The sequence below is a fragment of the Schistocerca americana genome, chromosome 11 (assembly GCF_021461395.2).
Source record: "Schistocerca americana isolate TAMUIC-IGC-003095 chromosome 11, iqSchAmer2.1, whole genome shotgun sequence".
In the NCBI taxonomy this organism is placed as follows: domain Eukaryota; kingdom Metazoa; phylum Arthropoda; class Insecta; order Orthoptera; family Acrididae; genus Schistocerca; species Schistocerca americana.
The window spans coordinates 100,145,112-100,168,230 of record NC_060129.1 but is presented as its reverse complement, the minus strand read 5'-3'; the positions used below and the strand labels follow the sequence as shown (position 1 = coordinate 100,168,230).

General features: G+C 40.1%; 1 protein-coding gene across 3 annotated transcripts in view; it reads right to left on the bottom strand.

Annotated features, from left to right (window-relative positions):
* Positions 1 to 23,119, bottom strand: part of LOC124553634 — a 518,253-nt gene that overhangs the window by 321,651 nt on the left and 173,483 nt on the right. For all 3 annotated transcript variants that reach the window (XM_047127501.1, XM_047127504.1, XM_047127503.1), the window contains exon 9: positions 19,977 to 20,103. In XM_047127501.1, coding sequence (XP_046983457.1) covers positions 19,977 to 20,103 — 127 coding nt within the window. The remainder of the gene's footprint in view (positions 1 to 19,976; positions 20,104 to 23,119) is intronic.

The following is a 23,119-nucleotide window of genomic DNA, read 5'->3' as shown; positions in this document are numbered from 1 at the left end:
GTATCATTATCATCCTTAGTAGATGTTGGGAAGTAATCGGGAAGGAGACATTATGTGACACTACAATGTTTCTAGTCACTTATGCAAGCATAAGTATTTGTGGGTTTTTTCCATGGAGGTTAAAATATCTCATTATTAGACCATTCTATAAGAAGGATGACCCCACAAATATCAATAATCCTCTTTAATGTCATGCCTTATACAATTTTCTAAAAGTTTTGAGAAGGTTATGTACTCACTTCCTGGTTGTCACATACCTGTATGGTAATGGGAGATTTGGCCAATCACAGACTGTATTTGAGAAAGAGCACTCTACTGAGAGTGACCATGATACATTTACTGAGCCCATAATAATTATCTTAAAATGATAAAATATATCACCATTTAGGAGATTTTGTGGTTTGTCAAAGAGGTCTGATTGTGTGAATCATAACATTTTATGGTACTGGAGTAGTTAACAGACGCCTTGTTGAGCTCCTATTTAGGAAACAAAAATCACCCTAGCCTCTTTGATTAATACAAAGAAAGAAGCCACACGTGGAGAGATACGACAATGAGAGTTCCACATGGTTCGAATATTGGCACACTACTGTGTGTTTTAATTATTGTATTTGGATCAGGAGGAAGAAATAGTCCAGCTTGCAGATCATACAAACATTGCTGAGAAGCGGAGAAAAGAATTATATGTAGAGAAAATAATAAGTGATGGTCTTGTGAAAGTTGGTGACTGGTCCTGCACAACTGGACTACCTTTAAACTTTGAAAAACACAGCTAATCCAGTTTAGCACTGTTGAAAATATACCACTTCCTGTTAATCTAGTGTACTGCTAAGAAGTAATAAACAGTGTAGAAAGTTTTAGGTTCTTATATGTTGATATTAACGAAAATTTAAATGGAAAAACTATATATCAGACTTGCTACAAGGTTTTGGTTCACCTACATTTGAATCAATCGTTTTTCCACTTCTTAGGTCCTACAGAGGTAGGTCTATCATTACTGTTTAAAAGAAGACCAGTGATGCTATTGATTGGGTAGTAAAGGAAAACTAAGTTGATAATTATTTTTGAATAGGCAATAGTCACTAACGTGCACCACCCTAAAAAAAATAAAAAAGAAAAAAAAATGGGCATGGATACAGCTGAACAGCGAGTAGCAATTGTTTGTTACTTATAAAATTTTATTACCTAACAAATGTTGTGTGATGCAGATATTGCAAGTTATACTGAAATTGTAAGTAGAATAAGGAAAAAGGGGAAGAATTTCTTCCAGTTACATTAGTAACAAAACAAAATCTGCTTCATTGAAGGGTACTAAAATTACACTCATGAAAATTAAAACTTAACAAACGCGCTATTACGTTTGATTATCACAAACATAACCTCCAATATCATCAGCAAAAGAAAGAAAACAGCTGTAATAAATATCCATTTCATTATTCTGTAATCAACTTGACTTATTTGATCCAGGTGTAAGAAGAATTGTTTCAAAGTAGCTTGAGAGAAAAACATATTTTTTTAAGGATTAATAGATCCTCAAGAGGCCAAACAGGGATGACCAAGAAAAAAGTTAAACTCTACAATGTACTTTCTACTACTTTGTATATCATGAGTAGGTTGGTTATTATATGAAGAGGTTTTTAACATTACAGTAGTGAGAAACAAGCATGAAGAATAAGATAAGTTAAGCTCTATGGAAAAACCCCAAATGACAGGAGAGGTAGAAGAGTTACACATAGCCTCAAATGCTCTGTTCATGAGGAATACATCCAGTCATTCCTCTTATGAGAAAGTCATGACACTACTTACAAGGTGTACTATCCTAGTGCAGACTTAAAAGTGAAAATGATGTGGAAATTGTTCTTGAAGAAGACAGTAAAATAGCTTATGACTTTTACTGGAACTTCTTTAGGAACAATTCAAGTTACTGATTTGGAAGCCAAAGGCCTATGAAGAGCTGCATTTAAAACTTAGAACTACATTTCTCAGTGTTGTAGCAAACCGAATAGCCACTGCAGAATTGATGATACATCAACATACAAGTAGAAAATTTTACTCAGATCTCAAGCAGAAAGTGTCAGGTGGGACAAACAAGGAGATGAAAGTATTATCCTTATCATTGTATTACATACCAAAATCACTTTGGTGGACGTACCAGAACAGGAACTCTTTTATTTAAAAACACTTAGAGTTAATGTTTTTTTTTGCATTCATGATAGAAAAAGAGGATTTAGTGCATATTATTTTTACCAGGAAGGAAAAGGTAAAAAGGCCCTAGTGAAGTCTGTTCTTTTCTGTTTGGCTGTCTTAAGTCTGTAGTCAAAAGCATCACAGATGTTAGGTTGTTTTGTGACAACTGTGTTGAACAGAACTGGAACCAGTCTCTGTGCACTTTCTTGCTATCACTTACAGATTCTGGTCATTTGCAAAACTACAACAATATTACCCTATGAGAAGGCACAGCTTTCTAGTTGTGGCTGAGATTTTGGGATTATCTGCGAATGGGTTAGTTGCTATGACAGAATTTTAATTATCTGTCAGATTATAAAGTACATTATTCACAGTACAGAAAAGTAGGCAAACTCAATGATAACAGAAGTCAAAGCATCCATAATTGAAGACTTCATGTGCTGATGGATGAAACACAATAAGAAAAACACTTTTCTGAGGAAACAAGGACCAAGTGTAGAACTGAAAGAGATAACTGTGGAATCAGCACTCTGTTCCACTTTGTTTACTTCTGTGACAGATACAGATATGTGAAAGGATACAGTAATATTGATCATAGCGTGTAAGAGAGGATATCTTCCTCCACCATCAGAATTTGCGTGTTCCTGAAGAACAGTTCCAGTAGCAGAGAAAAAAAAATGCAAGACTTCAAGTAGATGAAGCAGTATATTACACGTGAATTTAAGACATTTTATGAGGAAATATTCAGCTGGCCAACAGATAATAATGGTGTAGAGGGCGATTGAAAAAAGTGAATTTCCATTTAATTGCATGTTTTTTAAACTTCTCCAATATTACGCACTTTGATTAAAGTTTTATTCTTTGTGTGTGGTTCTGAATGATTTACAGTGTAATAGAATGTTAATCACCAGGCCTCCATTACGTTTCTGTGTGTCATTAAGACAATATATTTTAAAACTATGAATTTTCCCATTTTTGAAACCCTAACAACTACTATTAGGTGTTACAAATAGTGAAAAGTTACACTAAAAACCAATAAACTTTCATTAAAACTCTGTTGCTATGTTTAGAAGTCTATATTTTCAAACAGTTTGCTTCTAAATTATTTTTCTTCAATTTCCCACACATTTATATTTCTTGATATACACTCTTCATCTGCCATACAAGTAATAGTAAACTTCCGTGATACTGAAGTTAGAAAATTAAGATATGTTGCTTATCTGCTTGCTTAATGTAGGAAAATATTCTTGGTTAACTCCTCCCGTAGACAAATAGTATTCAGTTCACAAAGGAGAGTAATGAGAATTATCTGTTTAATACACATATGCACATGCCACAGGCATCTCTTTAAGCATAGGGAATATTAACCATGGCCTCACACGATATTTATTCATGTATGAATTTTTTTATCAATACTTCATCTGGGTTTGAGAGTAACTGAGATATTCACAAGTTTAACAATAGAAGGAAGAATGGTCTAACTTTGGTACAGAAAGGATTGATATCTGGAGCTGTAAATTTCTTTGGAACTTTATCCAATGAAATAAAATACTTGTCAGAAAGCAAAGAGCAAAGGTGACGAATATGAGTATTCTCCCTAGCAGATCCTTGTGTATCATAGTGAAATTCTTGGATATATGCATGGAGATTTTTTCTTATATATATATATATATATATATATATATATATATAAGAAAAAATGTATATATATATATATATATATATATATATATATATACATGAACAGAATGTAGTCATTTTCTTTGTGTAAAAAACTATGTGTTGTATATTTGTTCATTTGACATATTCCACACTATAACATTTATTGTGAATTTTGCCATTTCAAGGAAGCGTACTTTTTATCTCCGTTAAATTGATATGTTCGACATCTTAACATTTATTGTGAATATGATCTAGGGAACTCTTAGCTAGACAGTTAACCCTGTAGAGACTATTCAATACTCAGAGTTGACAAGACAAAATGCACTTGGTTTGGTAATGATTGTCTGATACACAATAACAACTAGCACTTAATGATTTGGGGAATGCAAGAAAACAGCTATGAGAAAGAAACTGATAGCATAAAACAGAACTACAGTGAAGGATCAAAGAAACTGATATGCATATTCAAATACAGAGATATGTAAACAGGCAGATTACGGCGCGGCGGTCGGCAACGCCAGTATAAGACAACCAGTGTCTGGAGCAGTTGTTAGATCGGTTACTGCTGCTACAATGGCAGATTATGAAGATTTCAGTGAGTTTGAACGTAGTGTTACAGTCGGCGCACGAGCGATGGGACACAGCATCTCCGAGGTAGCGATGAAATGGGGACTTTCGCGTGTGACCACTTCACAAGTGTACCGTGAATATCAGCAATCCGGTAGAACATCAAATCTCCGTCATCGCTACGGCAGGGAAAAGATCCTACTAAAACGGAACCTACGACGACTGAAGAGAATCGTTTAGATGCAACCCTTACGCCGATTGCTGCAGATTTAATTCCTGGAACATCAATATGTGTCAGTGTGTGACCCATTCAACAAAACATTATCGATATGGGTTATGGGAGACGAAAGCCCTCTCGCACACCCTTGATGACTGCATGACACAAAGCTGCACCTCTCACCTGGGTCCTTCAACACCGACATTCGTCTGTTGATGATTGGAAATCATGTTGCCTGGTCGGATGAGTCCCGTTTGAAATTGTATCGAGCAGTTGGATGTGTACAGGTATGGAGACAACCTCATGAAACTATGAACCCTGAATGTCAGCAGGGCACTGCCCAAGCTCGTCGAGGCTGTGTAATGGTGTAGGGCGTGGGCATTTGGAGTAATATGGGACCCCTCATACGTCTAGATACGATTCTGACGGGTGACACGCACGTAAGCATCCTTTCTGATCATCTGCATCCATTCATGTCCATTGTGAATCCCAACGGACTTGGGCAATTCTAACAGAACAGTGCGACACCCAACACGTCAAGAATTGCTAGAGTGGCTCGAGGATTCTGAGATCAAAGACTTCCGCTGGCCACCAAACTCCCCAGACATGAAGATTATTGAGCATATCTGGGATGGCTTGTAACGTGCTTTTCAGAAGAGGTGTCCAGCCCCTCGTACTCTTACGTATGTTTGATGAACAGCCCTGCAGGATTCATGGTGTCAGATCCCTCCAGCAGTACTTCAGACACTAGTCGAGTCTATGTCACGTCGTTTTGCGGCGCTTCTGCGTGCTCGCGGGGGCTCTACGTGGTATTAGGCAGTTGTACCAGTTTCTTTGGCTCTTCAGTGTATGAACCAGAGATATTTTAACGTATAAAAAATAAGCAACTAAGTTATCTTCAGAAGCGGATAGAAATTCGGTACAATGACTATGGCTGTGCTTGTACTGATCAGACAGTTGTGGTTGCAAGAGGTTTCGTGCTTGTAGTCCGTGGAATAGCACATACAAGTGAAGGAGTACACGGTGGAAAACTTCAAGTAGATCTGTAACATATAGCTGGTTTCTTTGACATCACTAAGTGCAACAAGTTGCATTTTATGGAGCCCTCCATGATTGATGGGTCACATATTTCTCTTTGAAGTGACTCTTTGTGAAGAATTTCACTGTAGTCGTATTACGCTCAACAGAGTCCATGGATTTATGATATGAATGGGCATACTGATAAAGACCTGTCACATTATCCACTGCCAATCTTGAAAGATATTCGAGTTATGACCACTGGCGCTGTTTCAGAACAGCGATCTGTCACGAAATGTGTGCCACTGAGGCAATGATACGCTGATGATGACTGTTCGCCAGAATTCTTTACTCTCTTTGAGAGATCATCAATCGGATGAAACGAGTTGTATCGCCCTAAGAGCTTAATTATTTATGTTTCTGGGCCGGCTTCAAGTCTGCCTTAAGCTGCTAAGATTTAAATTGGTTATTATAACACAATATATGTATATATTGTTAGAGATTAACATAGAAAGAATAAAATTTCGTTTATTATCAATTTACATTGTCTGTCACAACTGTGCTGCAGTGGGCAGCGGGACTCTGTAGTAAAAATTTTCTCCCTTTTGGTAGACAGCTGTAGAGTTTCCTTCTGGGGATTATTAGACACACACTAAACGTTACAAGCAGCAGGTTTCTGTAACTGTAGACCCAGTGCAGATTTGCTTCAATTTCTCTAACACACAAGTTAACTGGGGAAACTTATGCTTGAAACAAATACAGCCCCTTAACATCGTTATGAACTCACTGCATTAAAGATTTTTCTAGTAACATGGCAATTTACAGTGATGCTGACGAAGTCTAGGTACGACTCTTTTGTGCTAGGAAAAGCTCAATTTCACCGACAGCATTATGGTTTTGTGACATTGTGATTTTGAAAACCATCTCTCAACAGGTTATTCATGAGAATTACGTCGTCTTCCTTCCATGGATTCCCGTTAATTCGATGCATCTACGTGAACTACATCCACATACTTACTCCACAAGCCATTGTACGGTGCGTGGCGGAGTGTGCTCTGTACCGCTACTGGTTGTTTCCTTTCCTGTTCTACTCGCAAATATAGCGAGGAAAAAGCGATTACCTATATGCCTCCCTGTGAGCCATAATTTATCTTATACTCGTGTTCCTTACGTGAAAAGTATGCTGGAGGAAGTAGAGTAGTTCAGCAGTCAGCTTCAGCTGAATTTTCTCATTAGCGTTGTCGAACCGTAAGTCGCCTTCCCTTCACGGATTCCCACTTCAGCTCCGAAATACTTCTGTGTTGTTCGAATCAACCGGGAACAAATCTAGCGGACCACTTCTGAACTGCTTCGATGCCCTCCTTTAATACGACGTGGCAGCCATCCCAGTAGGAGCTAAAGGCCGATTTCGGATCGAACAAAGATCAAGCAAAAATGGTATAAAAACGCGATTTTTTCAAAGCACCCTATTTCCTAATGAAAGTCCATTTGCAGTGTTGCATGAAGGAACATAGAAACAACCATTTTTTCAAGCATTTTTCACTGTTTTTACATCATGTCTGGGAAAAAAACCGATTTTTTAAAAATCTTAAAATTTCAAGCAAATAAGGAGAAAGAAGGTTTTATACTGAAAAAGAAATTTTTAAAATACTTTCTGTGTAGATAGATGCGATTATCACTAAGAAGTGTAAACTTTGTGAAGTGGGGAAATCAATCGACAACTATCGTTCACATGGGCGCACGAAAAATAAACATTCATATATGAGTAAAGAATGTGATAAAAAAGTATCAAAAAATTTGTATCTCACCAATACCAGAGCGCTCTGTGTATGTGGAATATATATTATATATCAATATTATAAAAAGCTCTACAAGCAATTTTCGAACAATTAACACAAGAAACTCTTGGAATCCATGAAAAATAAAGAGGAGGATAATACAACAAAAATATATGAACTGTCAAGAAATTAAAGATTCTGGAAATTTTTATCCAGATCCAGCGTCTAGGGGCAAGGTGCAAGCAAGTGTAAGATCTATTATCCAGAATATTGGAAAATAAAGTGATCAGTATCTGTGGCACAGAAGTTGTTACATGTTGTCTTACAGAACATCTACTAACGGCCAAAAATCCAGATTCAACAGGCTGCAGGTTGCACTTTCTTCTGCAGGTGCAAAAATACAGAAAATTGAACTTTCATGAAATGTTTAAAAATTATCGTTTGAAACTCTGTGTTGTGCGTCATATGTCAAATATTTCTTGCCGTATATAATTTTGTAGGTGAGGGCATTATTTGGAATTATATCGAATTTAATCACTGAAAGGGGCACACAGTGTCATAGCAGTCTTTGGTGTTCTGAGGAGGAGCAGACAGAAGTTCAGAGCACTCTCTTGCCCATGGGGCGCGAAACTGCCCCTAAAGGCGAAAGAATCGGCAATGATCAACAGCATGAGGATGCAGAAGGCAGGGGAAACCACAGCATTAACGACACGTAACGTGTATCCACAGGACATGTGCCCTCTAACTGACAAAGTGTCATGATGATCTCTCCATTGGCAAATGATTCCGAAACAGTTCTCCATTCTGATCTCCAGGAGGGCTCTGCCAAGGGAGAGGTAACCGTGAGAAAAAGATTGAATAAACAACGAAAGCATAACGTTCTACGAGTCAGGACGTGGAGTGTCGGAAGTTTGAAATTGGTAGGGAAACCAGAAAATCGGAAAACGGCATTACAAAGTTTCGATCTATATATAGTAGAGGTCAGTGAAGTGAAATGGAAAGAAGACAACGATTTATGGTCAGATGAGTGTAGCGTAATATCAACAGCAGCAGATAATCGAGAATGAGATTTTCACTCTGCAGCGGAGTGTGCGCTGATACGAAACTTCCTGGCAGATTAAAACTGTGTGCCCGACCGAGACTCGAACTCGGGACCTTTGCCTTTCGCGGGCAAGTGCTCTACCATCGGAGCTACCGAAGCACGACTCACGCCCGGTACTCACAGCTTTACTTCTGCCAGTACCTCGTCTCCTACCTTCCAAACTTTACAGAAGCTCTCCTGCGAACCTTGCAGAACTAACACTCCTGAAAGAAAGGATATTGCCAGTACCTCGTCTGTGAGTACCGGGCGTGAGTCGTGCTTTGGTAGCTCAGATGGTAGAGCACTTGCCCGCGAAAGGCAAAGGTCCCGAGTTGGAGTCTCGGTCGGGCACACAGTCTTAATCTGCCAGGAAGTTTCAGCAGCAGATAATGATACAATGAGAGTAAAATTTTTTAAGAACATGAAGATAGCGCAGAGAGCGTCTTACTGTAAACAGTTCAGTGATATGGTAGTTCCCACTAGAATTTACAGCAAAGTAACACTGACATCGACAGTTCAGATATACATGCTGAAGTCGCAGGCTGAAAATGAAGTGATAAAGAAAGTATGTGGTGATACTAAACAGATAATTCAGTATGTAGAGCAACATGAAAATCTGTTAGTCATGAGACTGGAATATGTTTGGAGGGGAAGGTTTAGAGGAAAGGGCTGCGGGAGAATATAGGCTAGGTACTAGGAATGAAAGAGGACAAAAACCAGTTCTGTAATAAATTTTAGCTAGTTGTAGGGAATAGTCCCATGAAGAATCACAAGAGCAGGAGCTATACTTGAAAAATGCTGGGAGGTATAGGAAAAGTTCAGTTTGATTATATCATGGTCAGACAGAGATTCCAAAATCAGGTACCGGATTGTAAGGTGTACCCAGGAGCAGATATGGAATCAGATCACAATGTAGTGGTGATCAACAGTAGGCTGAAGTTTAAGAGACTAGTCAGGAAGAATCAATGCTCAAAGAAGTAGGGTATGGAGGTACTAAGGAACTACAAGATACGCTTGAAGTTATCTGAGGCTATAGACACGGCATTACGAAGTAGCTCGATAGGCAGTACAGTTGAAGAGGAATGGACATCTCTAAAAAGGGCAATCACAGAAGTTGGAAGCAAATATACAAGCAGCATGAAGGTAACTGCTAAGAAACCATGGCTAACAGATGAAATACTTCAGTAGTTCGATGAAAGAAGGAAGTACAAAAATGTTAAGGGTAATTAAGATATACAAAAATTCGAGTCACTGAGGAATGAGATGAAAGGGAAGAGCAAGGAAGCTAAGACGGAATGACTACTCGAAAAAGTGAAGCAATCGAAAAGGAATGAGTGTTGGAAGCACTGAATCAGCATATAGGAAAGTCAAAACAACCTGCGGTCATATTAAAGCAAGGGCGGTAACATTAAGAGTGCAACGCGAACTCCACTCTTAAATGCACAGAAGAGAGCGGATAGGTGGGAAGAGTGCACTGAAGACCTCTCTGAGGGGGGAAACTTCTCTAATGTTATAGAAGAAGAAACAGGAGCCGGTATAGAAGAGATAAGAAATCCAGTATTAAAAAATGAGAATTTAAAAGAGCTTTGCAAGACTTGCGATCAAATAAGGCACAAATGATAGATAACATTTCCTTAGAATTTCTAAAATTATTGGGCAAAGTTGCAGCCAAACGACTATTCACATTCGTGTGTAGAGTCTATAAGTCTGACGATGTACCGTGTGACTTTCTGGAAAATATCATCCACACAATTCCAAAGACTGCAAGAGCTCACAAGTACGGCAATTATCGGATAATCAGCATAACAGCTCATACATCCAAGTTGCTGACAATAACAATATTTAGAAAAACGAAAAAATGGGATATGTTAGTGACGATCAGTATGGCCATAGGAAAGGTAAAAGCACCCGGGAGGTCGTTTTTGACGTTGTGGTTGATAATGGAAACGAGAGTAAGGCAATTCAGAATAAGTTTATAGGATTTGTCGACCTGGAAAATGTGTTCGACAATGTAAAATGGTGCAAGATGTTCGAAATTCTGAGGAAAACAGGGGTAAGCTACAGGGAGTGACCAGTGATGTACAACAACTTCAAGAGCCAAGACGGAGTAGTAATCGTTGAATACCAAGAGTGAATTGCTAGAATTAAAAAGGGTGTAAGACAGGGCTGTAGTCCTTCGCTTCTACTGTTAAATTTACACGTGCAAGAAGAAATGATGGAAATATAAGGAAGGTTCAAGAGTGGAATTAAAATTCTCGGTGAAAGGATACCAACGATAAGATTCACTGATGACATTGATATCGACTGGAATTACAGGATCTGCTCAATGGAATATACAGTCTAATGAGTACCGAATATGGATTGAGAGTAAATCGAAGTAAGATGTAACTAACGAGAAGTATCAGAAATGACAACAGCAATAAATTGAACACCAGGATTGCTGGCCGTGAAATAGATGAAGTTAAGTAATTCTGCTACCTAGGCAGCAAAATAAACCATGCCAGACGAGCAATGAGAATATAAAAAGCAGAATAGTACTGGTAAAGAGGGCTTTCCTGGCCAAGGGAAGTCTAGCAGCATCAAACATAAGCCATAATATGGGGAATAAATCTCTAAGAAAGTAGGTTTGGAGCACCCCGTTGTATGGTAGTGAAACATGGACTGTGGGAAAACCGGAACAGAGGAGAATCGAAGCATTTAGGATGTGTCACTACAGAAGGGAGTTGAAAATTAGGTGTACAGGTAAGCTAAGAAATGCGAAGGTTCTCTGCAGAATTGGAGAGGAAAGAAGTATACGGAAAACACTAACAAGAAGAAGGGACAGAGTGGGACATCTGTTAAGACATCACGGACTGCCTTCCACAGTAGTAGAGAGAGCTGTAGGTCGTAAAAACTGTAGAGAAAGAGAGAGACTGGAATACAAACAGCAAATAATTGAGGACATAGGTTGCAAGTGCTACTCTGAGATAAGGGGGTTTCCGTACGAGAGAAATTCGTGGTGGGCCGCAGCAAACCTGCCAGAAGACTGTTGATTAAAAAAAAAATTCTTACCTGACATGTTGATCACATAAATGGGGTACTTTTCTATGAAACAACAGGTTTACGTTAACATTGCCTTACAGATGTGTAACACGTTTAAAATCACGAAATGTGTCGTAAGCCTTCAGATACTTGTTTGATGGACCTAAGTTTCTCATCTCTTGTGGAAAAACTTCATTTTTTTCAGTTTTCACGTGGATAATTTGTAGCGTGAGATGATCAGACAATGCAAAGCCAACGAGTTGATTGTTTTTACGATTTGTCTGAAACACAACGAACATAAAGTAGATCATGTGGAACTGTGTAGAATTGGACATTAACTGAATTGAACATTAACTGAAAACATCCCTTGTAACTCAATCTTGTACTCTGCACATTTTGTTCTTCAGTGAATGGCACGGTAATTTTCGAATTTTTAAGCCTTTCTTGTTTTAGTTAAATTTGATATTTAGGATAGTGTTTGACAACAGGCACACGAATTTCCGTGTTTTCTACTATAATTGTATCTTCTTTTGGTAATGCCTCTTTTATCTTAACATTGCATCATTTCGATCACTCCATCGAAGACGAGCGCCGTCTGCACTTTAACTCCAAGGGAAGCTTACTGTTAGATTACATACCCCTGTAATTTCTTTAAAAACTTTTTTTTTTTTTTTTTTTTTTTACTTTTCACTTTATCATTCATGAGTATATGATCTTCCATACCTAATTCATCGACATGGCACGAACTCAAACATAACAAAACTGATGAAAACATAAAAGCATGCTCCATACTAGACAAAATATTATTTCCTTTTCTTATGGACACGAAGTCAAAAAGTTTGCTACATCGTTATCAGTTTCATTCAACTGTTAATAATACGTTGGATATCCTGTCCCACCAGCTTGAAAAATTCGGAAACTCATTTACAACTGGACACGAAGGAGACGAACCTAACCATTACAAATGTGAATGTTGACCTCCACACCTTTGTCAGGAATATTTTAAGTTAGGAATATTTTTAGTCCTCTAGCTCACAGGCAATGAGTAAAAATAGTAGTTTTGTAAGTTGCTCATTTATAGAGAAATAAATTTTATTACTTCATTTCTAAAACGGCTTTTATACTGATGCCATTGAAGTCACTCAAATTGTCATTTCAATAGATATGGTTACTTCCAAGTTCTTAACTTTCTCGTGGATTGGAACAACTAAAGGATGATGTGGCTCATTAATTATTGGTGAACCAAACCCGTCATTGGTCTTAAATGATGCCATAATGGTAGTTTCTCAATGACACGGGTCCCTATCACATACATTCCATTGGGCAGATTAAAATGTACGTTAATTACCTCAAATGGTATAATTTTTGGAAGGTCATGAGTGGCGGTTTTTACATTTTCAGAAATAATTTGTTCGCCAAATCACAGTACTCTTCGAACACTGCATTTTCTGCCCATGTGACCTGCCACAATTCTCACATGCACGTTCCATTTCGTATCACTTTGTAACGTTGAACCCACATATTTACACAAAGTGACTGTGTCAGGAAGGGCACTATTAATTCTGTATCTGAACATTAAAGGTTTGTTTTTTCTACTCATCCGAATTAACTTATATTTTTCTATATTTAGAACCAGCTGCCATTCATCACACCAACTAGAAACTTTGTCTAACTCGTCACTCACTTTCGACACCTTCCTGTACACCACAGCATCATCACGAAACAACCACAGGTTGTTGCTCACCATATACACTCCTGGAAACTGAAATAAGAACACCGTAAATTCATTGTCCCAGGAAGGGGAAACTTTATTGACACATTCCTGGGGTCAGATACATCACATGATCACACTGACAGAACCACAGGCACATAGACACAGGCAACAGAGCATGCACAATGTCGGCACTAGTACAGTGTATATCCACCTTTCGCAGCAATGCCGGCTGCTATTCTCCCATGGAGACGATCGTGGAGATGCTGGATGTAGTCCTGTGGAACGGCTTGCCATGCCATTTCCACCTGGCGCCTCAGTTGGACCAGCGTTCGTGCTGGACGTGCAGACCGCGTGAGATGACGCTTCATCCAGTCCCAAACATGCTCAATGGGGGACAGATCCGGAGATCTTGCTGGCCAGGGTAGTTGACTTACACCTTCTAGAGCACGTTGGGTGGCACGGGATACATGCGGACGTGCATTGTCCTGTTGGAACAGCAAGTTCCCTTGCCGGTCTAGGAATGGTAGAACGATGGGTTCGATGACGGTTTGGATGTACCGTGCACTATTCAGTGTCCCCTCGACGATCACCAGTGGTGTACGGCCAGTGTAGGAGATCGCTCCCCGCACCATGATGCCGGGTGTTGGCCCTGTGTGCCTCGGTCGTATGCAGTCCTGATTGTGGCGCTCACCTGCACGGCGCCAAACACGCATACGACCATCATTGGCACCAAGGCAGAAGCGACTCTCATCGCTGAAGACGACACGTCTCCATTCGTCCCTCCATTCACGCCTGTCGCGACACCACTGGAGGCGGGCTGCACGATGTTGGGGCGTGAGCGGAAGACGGCCTAACGGTGTGCGGGACCGTAGCAGAGCTTCATGGAGACGGTTGCGAATGGTCCTCGCCGATACCCCAGGAGCAACAGTGTCCCTAATTTGCTGGGAAGTGGCGGTGCGGTCCCCTACGGCACTGCGTAGGATCCTACGGTCTTGGCGTGCATCCGTGAGTCGCTGCGGTCCGGTCCCAGGTCGACGGGCACGTGCACCTTCCGCCGACCACTGGCGACAACATCGATGTACTGTGGAGACCTCACGCCCCACGTGTTGAGCAATTCGGCGGTACGTCCACCCGGCCTCCCGCATGCCCACTATACACCCTCGCTCAACGTCCGTCAACTGCACATACGGTTCACGTCCACGCTGTCGCGGCATGCTACCAGTGTTAAAGGCTGCGATGGAGCTCCGTATGCCACGGAAAACTGGCTGACACTGACGGTGGCGGTGCACAAATGCTGCTCAGCTAGCGCCATTCGACGGACAACACCGCGGTTCCTGGTGTGTCCGCTGTGCCGTGCGTGTGATCATTGCTTGTACAGCCCTCTCGCAGTGTCCGGAGCAAGTATGGTGGGTCTGACACATCGGTGTCAATGTGTTCTTTTTTCCATTTCCAGGAGTGTGTGTATATATATATATATATATATATATATATATATATATATGTGTGTATATATATATATACATATATGTATATATATATATATATATATATATATATATATATATATATATCAGATACTCATCAACCAGGATAGGAAGGTCACCAATCGTTAATTTGCTGTCTTGTTGCACAAGAACTGATCAGCAGAACATCTGTGCAGGAATACCCGGAAAAATTGGATTCTAGTACAGGCAGTAGTTAACAAAGCGATACAAATTCCACCATTGCAGTGGTAGCAAGTGATTCGAAAGTATGCAATTCTCATAAGGGAGAAAGTTCCAGTTTAATCAAAAGTACATTCTTCTTTTTTATCTTCATCTGTTCCTATCAGAATGTTAGTTATAAATGCAAAAGCAAATGTGTAAATATTAAGTTGATTATGTAACAGCAACCTTTACCATTCTTCTTTTGAACAGTGAGGTATGACCACAACGTGTTGTCCGATAGCTGAGTGGTCAGCGTGAAGGAGATCCGTCCTACGTGCTCGGGTTCGATTCCCAGCTGGGTCGGGAATATTCTGCGCTAAAGGACTGGGTGTTGCCTTCACCATCATTTCGTCCCCATCCGGCGCGCAAGTCGCCCAATGTGGCGTAGAGTGTAATAAGACCTGCACCGAGGCGGACGGACCTGCCCCGTAAGGTGCCTCCCGACCAATGACGTGAAACGCTCATTTCCAGTACCACAATGTGTTCTTCGTTTGGAGAGATTAGTCAACGATAGCCTAAGACCTACGCGATTAAAGAGTTATCCGCAGACAAAATGTCAGATCATCTAAGTAAACCGATCGAATTTTTTTAACGTCATAAGCAACAACTAAAAGGAAAGGTCATATTCCTCAAAAACCAGGTACCAGTTCCTATTAAAGTCCTATGAAGATATATCCAGGTATCCTACTTGATTGCAAAATCCAAATCACCACACATTATTGGCGAGAAATTAATTCTTCCCACAGCCATCTAAATACAAGGAGAAAGGTTAGACGAGAGTCTGAAGTTGATACCACAGTCAGACGACATGGTGATTGTCTTGATACAGCAGCCTCTGACATGACAAATCAGTTGCTGGAACGTCTTCATGAAAGCCTAAATTTCGCCCTGCAACTTGATGACAGTACTGATACGGGAAATCTTTCCCAGCTTCTTGCTACTGTACGCTTCTGTTACGAAAGTGAAATACGAGAGAAAAAAATGGTTAAAATGGCTCTGAGCACTATGGGAGTTAACTTCTGAGGTCATCAGTCCCCTAGAACTTAGAACTACTTAAACCTAACTAACCTAAGGGCATCACACACATCCATGCCCGAGGGAGGATTCGAAACTGCTACCGTAGCGGTCGCGATGTTACAGACTGTAGTGCCTAGGACCGCTCGGCCACTCTGGCCGGCCGAAATGGGATAGAACTTCCAATTTCTCAAAGCTCTAGAAGGGAGGACTTCTTTTTCGTCCATTCCTTTTTGTTGACTGCAATCTGTCTTGGACAAATTGTATTCGTACATGTACCAATGGGGCGGCAGCATTTACTGGAACTACGATCGTTGCCCAGAAAGTAATGCATCGCAATATTTCCTCAGCCGAAAACAATGCTACGAATGCGAAACGTTACGTATCTATCATTTGAAGTCTCCTGAGTGAGCGGGCGGAGTTTCCGTCACTTGCCCTGAAAAACAGGTACTGGTTCCCATTAAAGTCCTAAGACATCGTGATTCTAGGTCAGTTTAAAAATGGCGTCCGTAGGACATGTACGATACAAACAACCTGCCGTCACTGAATTCTTCACTGCAGAGGAAGAACTTATGGGGAATATTCACAAACGCTTATACAAAGCTTATGGAGCATCTGCACCAGAGGGCGGTTCGCCGGAGTTCCACGATTTCAAGCGGGAGACCATCCACGGCTGTCACACCTGGCACACCTGACCTAGCCAACTCGGACTTCCACTTGTTTGGACCATTAAGGACACCACTCGTGGAAGACATTTTGAGGACGATGAGGAGGTGATTCACACAGTGAAGCACTGACTCCGCCACCAGGACAAGGACTTCTACCGACTGTGCATACACGTCCTTTTTAGTGCTGGAGGAAGGCCACAGAACGGGATGGAGATTGTGAGGAAAAACCGTGTGTATACATCAAACAACGGTCTTTCGCGTGAGCAATTCTCATTGTGTTCAATAAAGAAAAAGAAAAAAATGTGCTTCATTATTTTCTGGGCAACCCCTCGAAGAAAGCGGTTCGTAGCAAGGGGATGTGCTGTTTTAGCTTCAGTAAAATTCACACCAGAAAGCATTGGCTTCTGAAGTAATACGACTGGAAGTCAATAAAGTGCTCAACAACACTGTCGGTGTTGCAAATTTTAGTAAAAGTACAAGGTTTAAACAGTAGCTGTTTTCCATTCTTTGCGAGGAGATGGGTTGTATACATGCTTCGCTTCTACTGCACTCTGAGGTACCTCGGCTGTCATGTGGTAAAATGATTCGTCGCGTTCTGGAGCTCAAGGGTGAATTTTTCCTACTGAACAGCAATCCTACACTCACGACTGTGTTTTAGAACGACAAATGGATTGTAATGTTACACTACTTGACCGACGTCTTGAGAAGCCGAATTTTCTCTAGGTACACTATGTAATCAAAAATGCTGACTTTCAAGTTCGTGGCGCCCTACGTCGATAATGCTGGATACTGGAAGCTTTCTTGGGGAACGGCAGCCCATTCTTCACGGAGTGCTGCACTGAGTACAGGTATCGATGTCGGTCGGTGAGGTCTGGCACGAAGTTGGCATTACAAACCATCCCAGAGGTGTTGTATAGCATTCAGGCATGGACTCTGTGCAGGCCAGACCATTACAGGGATGTTATTGTCGTGTAACCAATCCGCCAAAGGTCGTGCATTATGATCAGGTGCTCGATCGTGTTGAAAAATGCAGTCGCCATCCCCGAATTGCTCTTCAACGTTGGGAAGCCACAAGGTGTTTAAAACATTAATGTAGGTCCATGGTGTGACAGTGTCACGCAAAACAACAAGGGGAACAAGCCCCCTCCATGAAAAACACGACCACACCATAACACCTCCGCCTCCGAATTTTACTATAGGCACTACACACGCTGGCAGATGACGTTCACCGGGCATTCGCGATACCCACACCCTGCCATCGGATCGCCACTTTGTGTACCGTGATTCGTCACTTCACACAAAATTTTACCACTGTTCAATCGTACAATGCTAAACGCTCTTTACACAGAGCGAGGCTTTTACCGGCGTGATGGGTGGCTTATGAGCAGCCGTTCGACGGTGAAATCCAAGTTTTCTCACCTCCCGCCTAACTGCCATAGTACTTGCAGTGGATTCTGATGCAGTTTGGAATTACTGTGTGTTGGTCTGGATAGATGTCTGCCTATTAGACATTACGACCCTCTTCAACTGCCGGCGGTCTCTGTCAGTCATCAGACGAGATGGGCCTGTACGCTTTTGTGCTGTATGTGTCCTTCCAAAATTCCACTTCACTATTGTATCGGAAACAGTGGACCTAGAGATATTTAGGAGTGTGGAAATCTCACGTACAGACGTATGACACAAGTGACACCCAATCACCTGACACGTTCGAAGTCTGTGAGTTCCGTGTGGCGCCCAACTCTGCTGTCTCACGATGTCTAATGACTACTGACCTCGCTGATATGGAGTACCTGGCGGTAGCTGGCAGCACAATGCACCTAATGTGAAAAACGTATGTTTTAGGGGGTGTCCGGATACTTTTGATCCCATAGTGTATCACTTCAGCGAGGCAAGATTAGTAACATCTTTCGAAGGGGGAAAGTGCTTGCGTTTAAGGAAAACTTGTACTTTGAAAAACCTGTATTGAGAACAGTAACTGCAAGATGTTTTCTTGTCTCAATGAGTTCGCGGAGGAAAATAGTGTGGATGTAGGGAAAATTAGTACCGTTAGTGTAGGGTATGGTTGTGGCCTTACTCAGCAGTTCCATGATATATATCCGAATTCTTCATTTGAGTATAATTTGATCCACAAGCCTTTCGATACGATCGACCACTTATGAACAGTGGAACAGGAGATGTTAATGGAATTCTGAAGTGATAGAACTCTTCGAAATGAATTTAAATAGAAGTCTCTCGAAACGTTTTGTGTGCAGACTCGGAATGAATATCCCAATTCATCAAGAAGTATATTGGACGTGTGATAGCCCTTCATGTCGACTTACTTGTGAGATTCAACATTTTCCACGATCGTATTAGTGAAGATGGAATTTCAGTCTCAGCTGCAGATGTAAAGGGGCTTATGAGTCACTGTTTCAAACATCCAACGAAGACTGGATCTGCTTTATTCGCAAATTCAAGCGCCACATCACACTAAAAGTCCAAATGTCAAAATTTTACAAATTTTGAACCATGTGCATTTGTGCACTTTTTTATTTTCTTTCCAGATGATCAGTCTGAATAAAACAGTTTCTAAATGAGTATTTAAAATTTGATTATTGTTCTATCTCATTTGCACATTGGTATCTTTCAAATACGAAAGGATTCGTAATGAATTAAGGTCCATATAAATGGATAAATGGAAACAAACTGTGAACAACTAACTTATTTGTGAACTAAGTTTTTTTAAAAAAGGTTTGTTAACTTTCAGTTCCTTAGAATAATAGAAATGTATGATAATTTCAAAAATATTTAAATTTAATATCATCGAAGCACATTCTCTATTAATCATTACTGTTATAATAATAATAATAATAATCATTATTATTATTATTGTTATTATTATTATTGTGACAGATAGTTACAATAATCAAACAGAACTAAGTGGATATCATGGGATATTTTTGTGCCAAGTATAAGAAGTGTTGAAGAAGGAAAGAAAAATGGGGCGGGAGGGGAACAAAAGAAGAATTTTGGTTTCAGAAGGTGAGTGCAGAGGGAAAAACTATGAGAACCCCTGCATTGGTGGCCAGTACTGTGGAGGCCAACTGTTCGGTTCCCAGCGACCACCTCAGATACTTCTGATCTGGAAAGGTCAGTATTGGGATGCCTTTTAGACTACATAACAAGCCTTCAAAGTGGTGCCAAGTAGAAAGGCTTGAACCAGTCTGGCAGCCGCATGATATCAATTTATTTTCGTATCGCTGTTCCAAAGAATTTTCCAAACTGTAGGACCAGTAGGTACTTGCAGTTAACACATGTTTTGAAAGAAATGTTGAAAATTATGTAATGAGATAGAAAGTACATACCAAGGTTAAGGCACCTTCCAAGGTTGTAAACCTTAGTACCTTTTCCGAAGAACTTGAATTTTACTTCATGATTTCCTTGGTCATACGGAATCCGGAAAATGTCTCTTTGCCACTTCCCGTCAGGGTGCTATCAACATAAAACAGGATCTCCTATGAGCATAAATACTGTAAAATCACAATACTGTAACAATGAATGCGAATTCTGAACTGAATTTTGCACATTGTAATTAATCCTCTACATAAGGAGAACTATTACACTAAAGCAGAGAAAAAAGAAGGAAAACTATTACTAGCAAACAGAGTACTCATCAAGAACAACTGTGAAGTAGTGAAATATGGAGAGCACAAAACTTAAGGAATTAATGCAGAAAAGACTAAATAAGTAACACATAAGATGCATCTAGGAAATACAACTGTCTCTCAAAGAAATGTTGGAGGACACATCTATAATATTTACCCACAAAAATTTAATCTCTAGCAACAACAATGTTTCCAAATACAAATTAAAGTTTTTTCTTCCTAAGAATCTGATCATTACTGTATGTGAATAATGGAATTAAAATAATTAGATAATTACAAACTTTTAAACGCCTTTCTTGTACTTTTATAGATGTATTTAATTTAGTGTGTTCTACTATTATCTTTTCAACTCAGTGACACTGCACAGACTGAACATGAGGTTACAGTGTACATTACTTTTTATCTTCCTCCTAGCCACACAGTATTTTATTTTTCGCTGTTCTTCACGTAATTATTCGATACATCCAACTGAAAGCACGTCTTTTATGCTACATATTTCATGTTAATCGTCGATCATAATCATATGGCTATTTCTCCATTCACAAATGTTCTTCCAGTCATACTGAATAAAGGTCTATTCCCTTATCTCATGCTGTACTACTTCTAGATTCTGCTCTTTGTTGCATTATGGCTAACTTGTAGGAACTGCATTCCTTGGCATATTTTGTTGTTATGAGTAAATGCTTTTCTGGACATAAGAAATCCCCATGCAGCAGTACCTTAACTTCATAACAAGCTCTAATGTCCTTTAATGTTCAATAATTATTTGTCTCCGCTCACAGACTATGAAAGAATACTACTACTCGACTGTGCATTATGAACACACATGCTGCTAGCACCATAATATAGTGTAACACCAGTTCATTACATATGTAATAAAGTTAATGAATTTTCTGGAAGGTCGCGTCAGCTCTGAAGCTACTTGTACAGTTGTCTCTGGCAACCTATGCATATCTATCCGCATTCCTGCTCTTAACGAACGTTGCTACAATTGTCTTTCTAGCAGACTATTAGAAGCAAGTGCTGACTGCACAGAGATTTCCTTGAGCTGTTTGGTAACAACTCAGTGGTTCAAGATCCATTTCCCACCTTGTTTAAGTATACAGTAGTGATAGAACTACACATGCCGTAGCAGTGCCCGTCTATGACTGAAAATAAGTTAATTTGTTCAATATATACTAAAAAGCTAAAAACAAAAAAGAAGGTTTACGAAGGAATTAATCCCATAGGACGGAAATTAGTAGACACATGTACAAATACAGACAAACAAATGACTACAATTTTAAAAGAGAAAGAGCTCTACAAACTGGGCTAGTGAATAACGCGTTGGTCCATATCTGGCCTTTCCGCAAGTAGTTATTCGTCTTGGCATTGATTAAAACAGTTGTTGTGTGTCCTTCTGAGGAATCAAAACCAACAATATCAGAGGCCAAAGAGCAAAACTGGCACGAAAACAGCATGAAATTACCATTTTTTTTACCAAAAATAGAAATTTTCACAGAAATGAGGAAAACCACATTAATGGAGGAAAAATAGTCAAGCTGTATCTTGCTTATTACTTCGAGCTTCATCATCATTGGCTGCTGAGCTTTTTCTACTCCTTTTTTTTCTCTTTCAACATCAATGGCAGTTCTCTACCAATCATAATCTTGAAAAGTTCATCGTCGTCGTCGTCGGCTGATACTCGTATCCGGGTTTGCATTTCTTTCCTGAGATTTCCTTTGTCACGGTTCAGGTGTGGAAGTGTCGTTGATGGCTTAGCAATCCAATCCTAGAGTGGAACAGGTGGCTGAGCCTGGAGGAGTTTACGTCTCCGGCGTTTGTCATCCTCCATTCTTCGACGTTCCAGCTCAAAGTTTTGAAGAGCATTTGAGGTAACTGAGCGCCAGCGACTTCGGTCTTCTGCTATTGTGGACCAGTTACTCGGATCGATCCTTATAACGTTTGAGAGGGGCACCTCGTGGCCTTTTACCTGTGCTCACTTCGCTGTACAGATTACGTGCTGCCCATGTAGCATTTGGACGCCTTACAGAGCGTGTCATCCTGAATAAAGACCTAAAACTGTACACCAAACTGATGGTGTACAAAGCTGTAGTCATTTCCACCATGCTACATGGTTGCGAAACCTGGACGTTATATCGCTGAGCTCTGAAGAAACTAGAACGCTTCAAATTTTTAAATTTGCTGATTCTCACTTTATTCCTCACCTTACATTTAGGCTTGGCATCTTCAACATGAACTGCCTTCAGTAGTTCCTTCTCATTTCCTTTGCTTACATCTGTTGGCTTCATCTTTACCGTTGAAAGTTCATGCATTAACTCGAACCATCCATCTTGATCATTCCAACACATTTCTACTTCTTCTTTCCGTAAGTACCAGGCCTTTCATTTACTTAGAAAAATTTTTCTATAGAATAAATTTTCTGTTCACACCCAACCTTTGTTTAGTCATAAAAAACCCAGGAATTTCACATACACTTTGTCATCCTTCTTCCTCAAGAGTTTCTCAACAGGCTATACGTGTGGAAACTTCATCTTCTATAGCTGATGTTCATTAAAAATTTCTTTCCCTCCTTCCCCTCCAAGGTATTCAGCTTGTATGAAACTGGCTTAGAGAAAACAGCTCGATCAACCATAAGAAATTTTGTTAACTAGTTGACTTTGTAGCCCTTTTGTAAAATTTTTAAATTTGCTGATTCTCACTTTATTGCTCACCTTACATTTAGGCTTGGCATCTTCAACATGAACTGCCTTCAGTAGTTCCTTCTCATCTTCTTTCGTTACATCTGTTCGCTCCATCTTTACCGTTGAAAGCATCCAGTTATTGTACTCATCAACCAACTT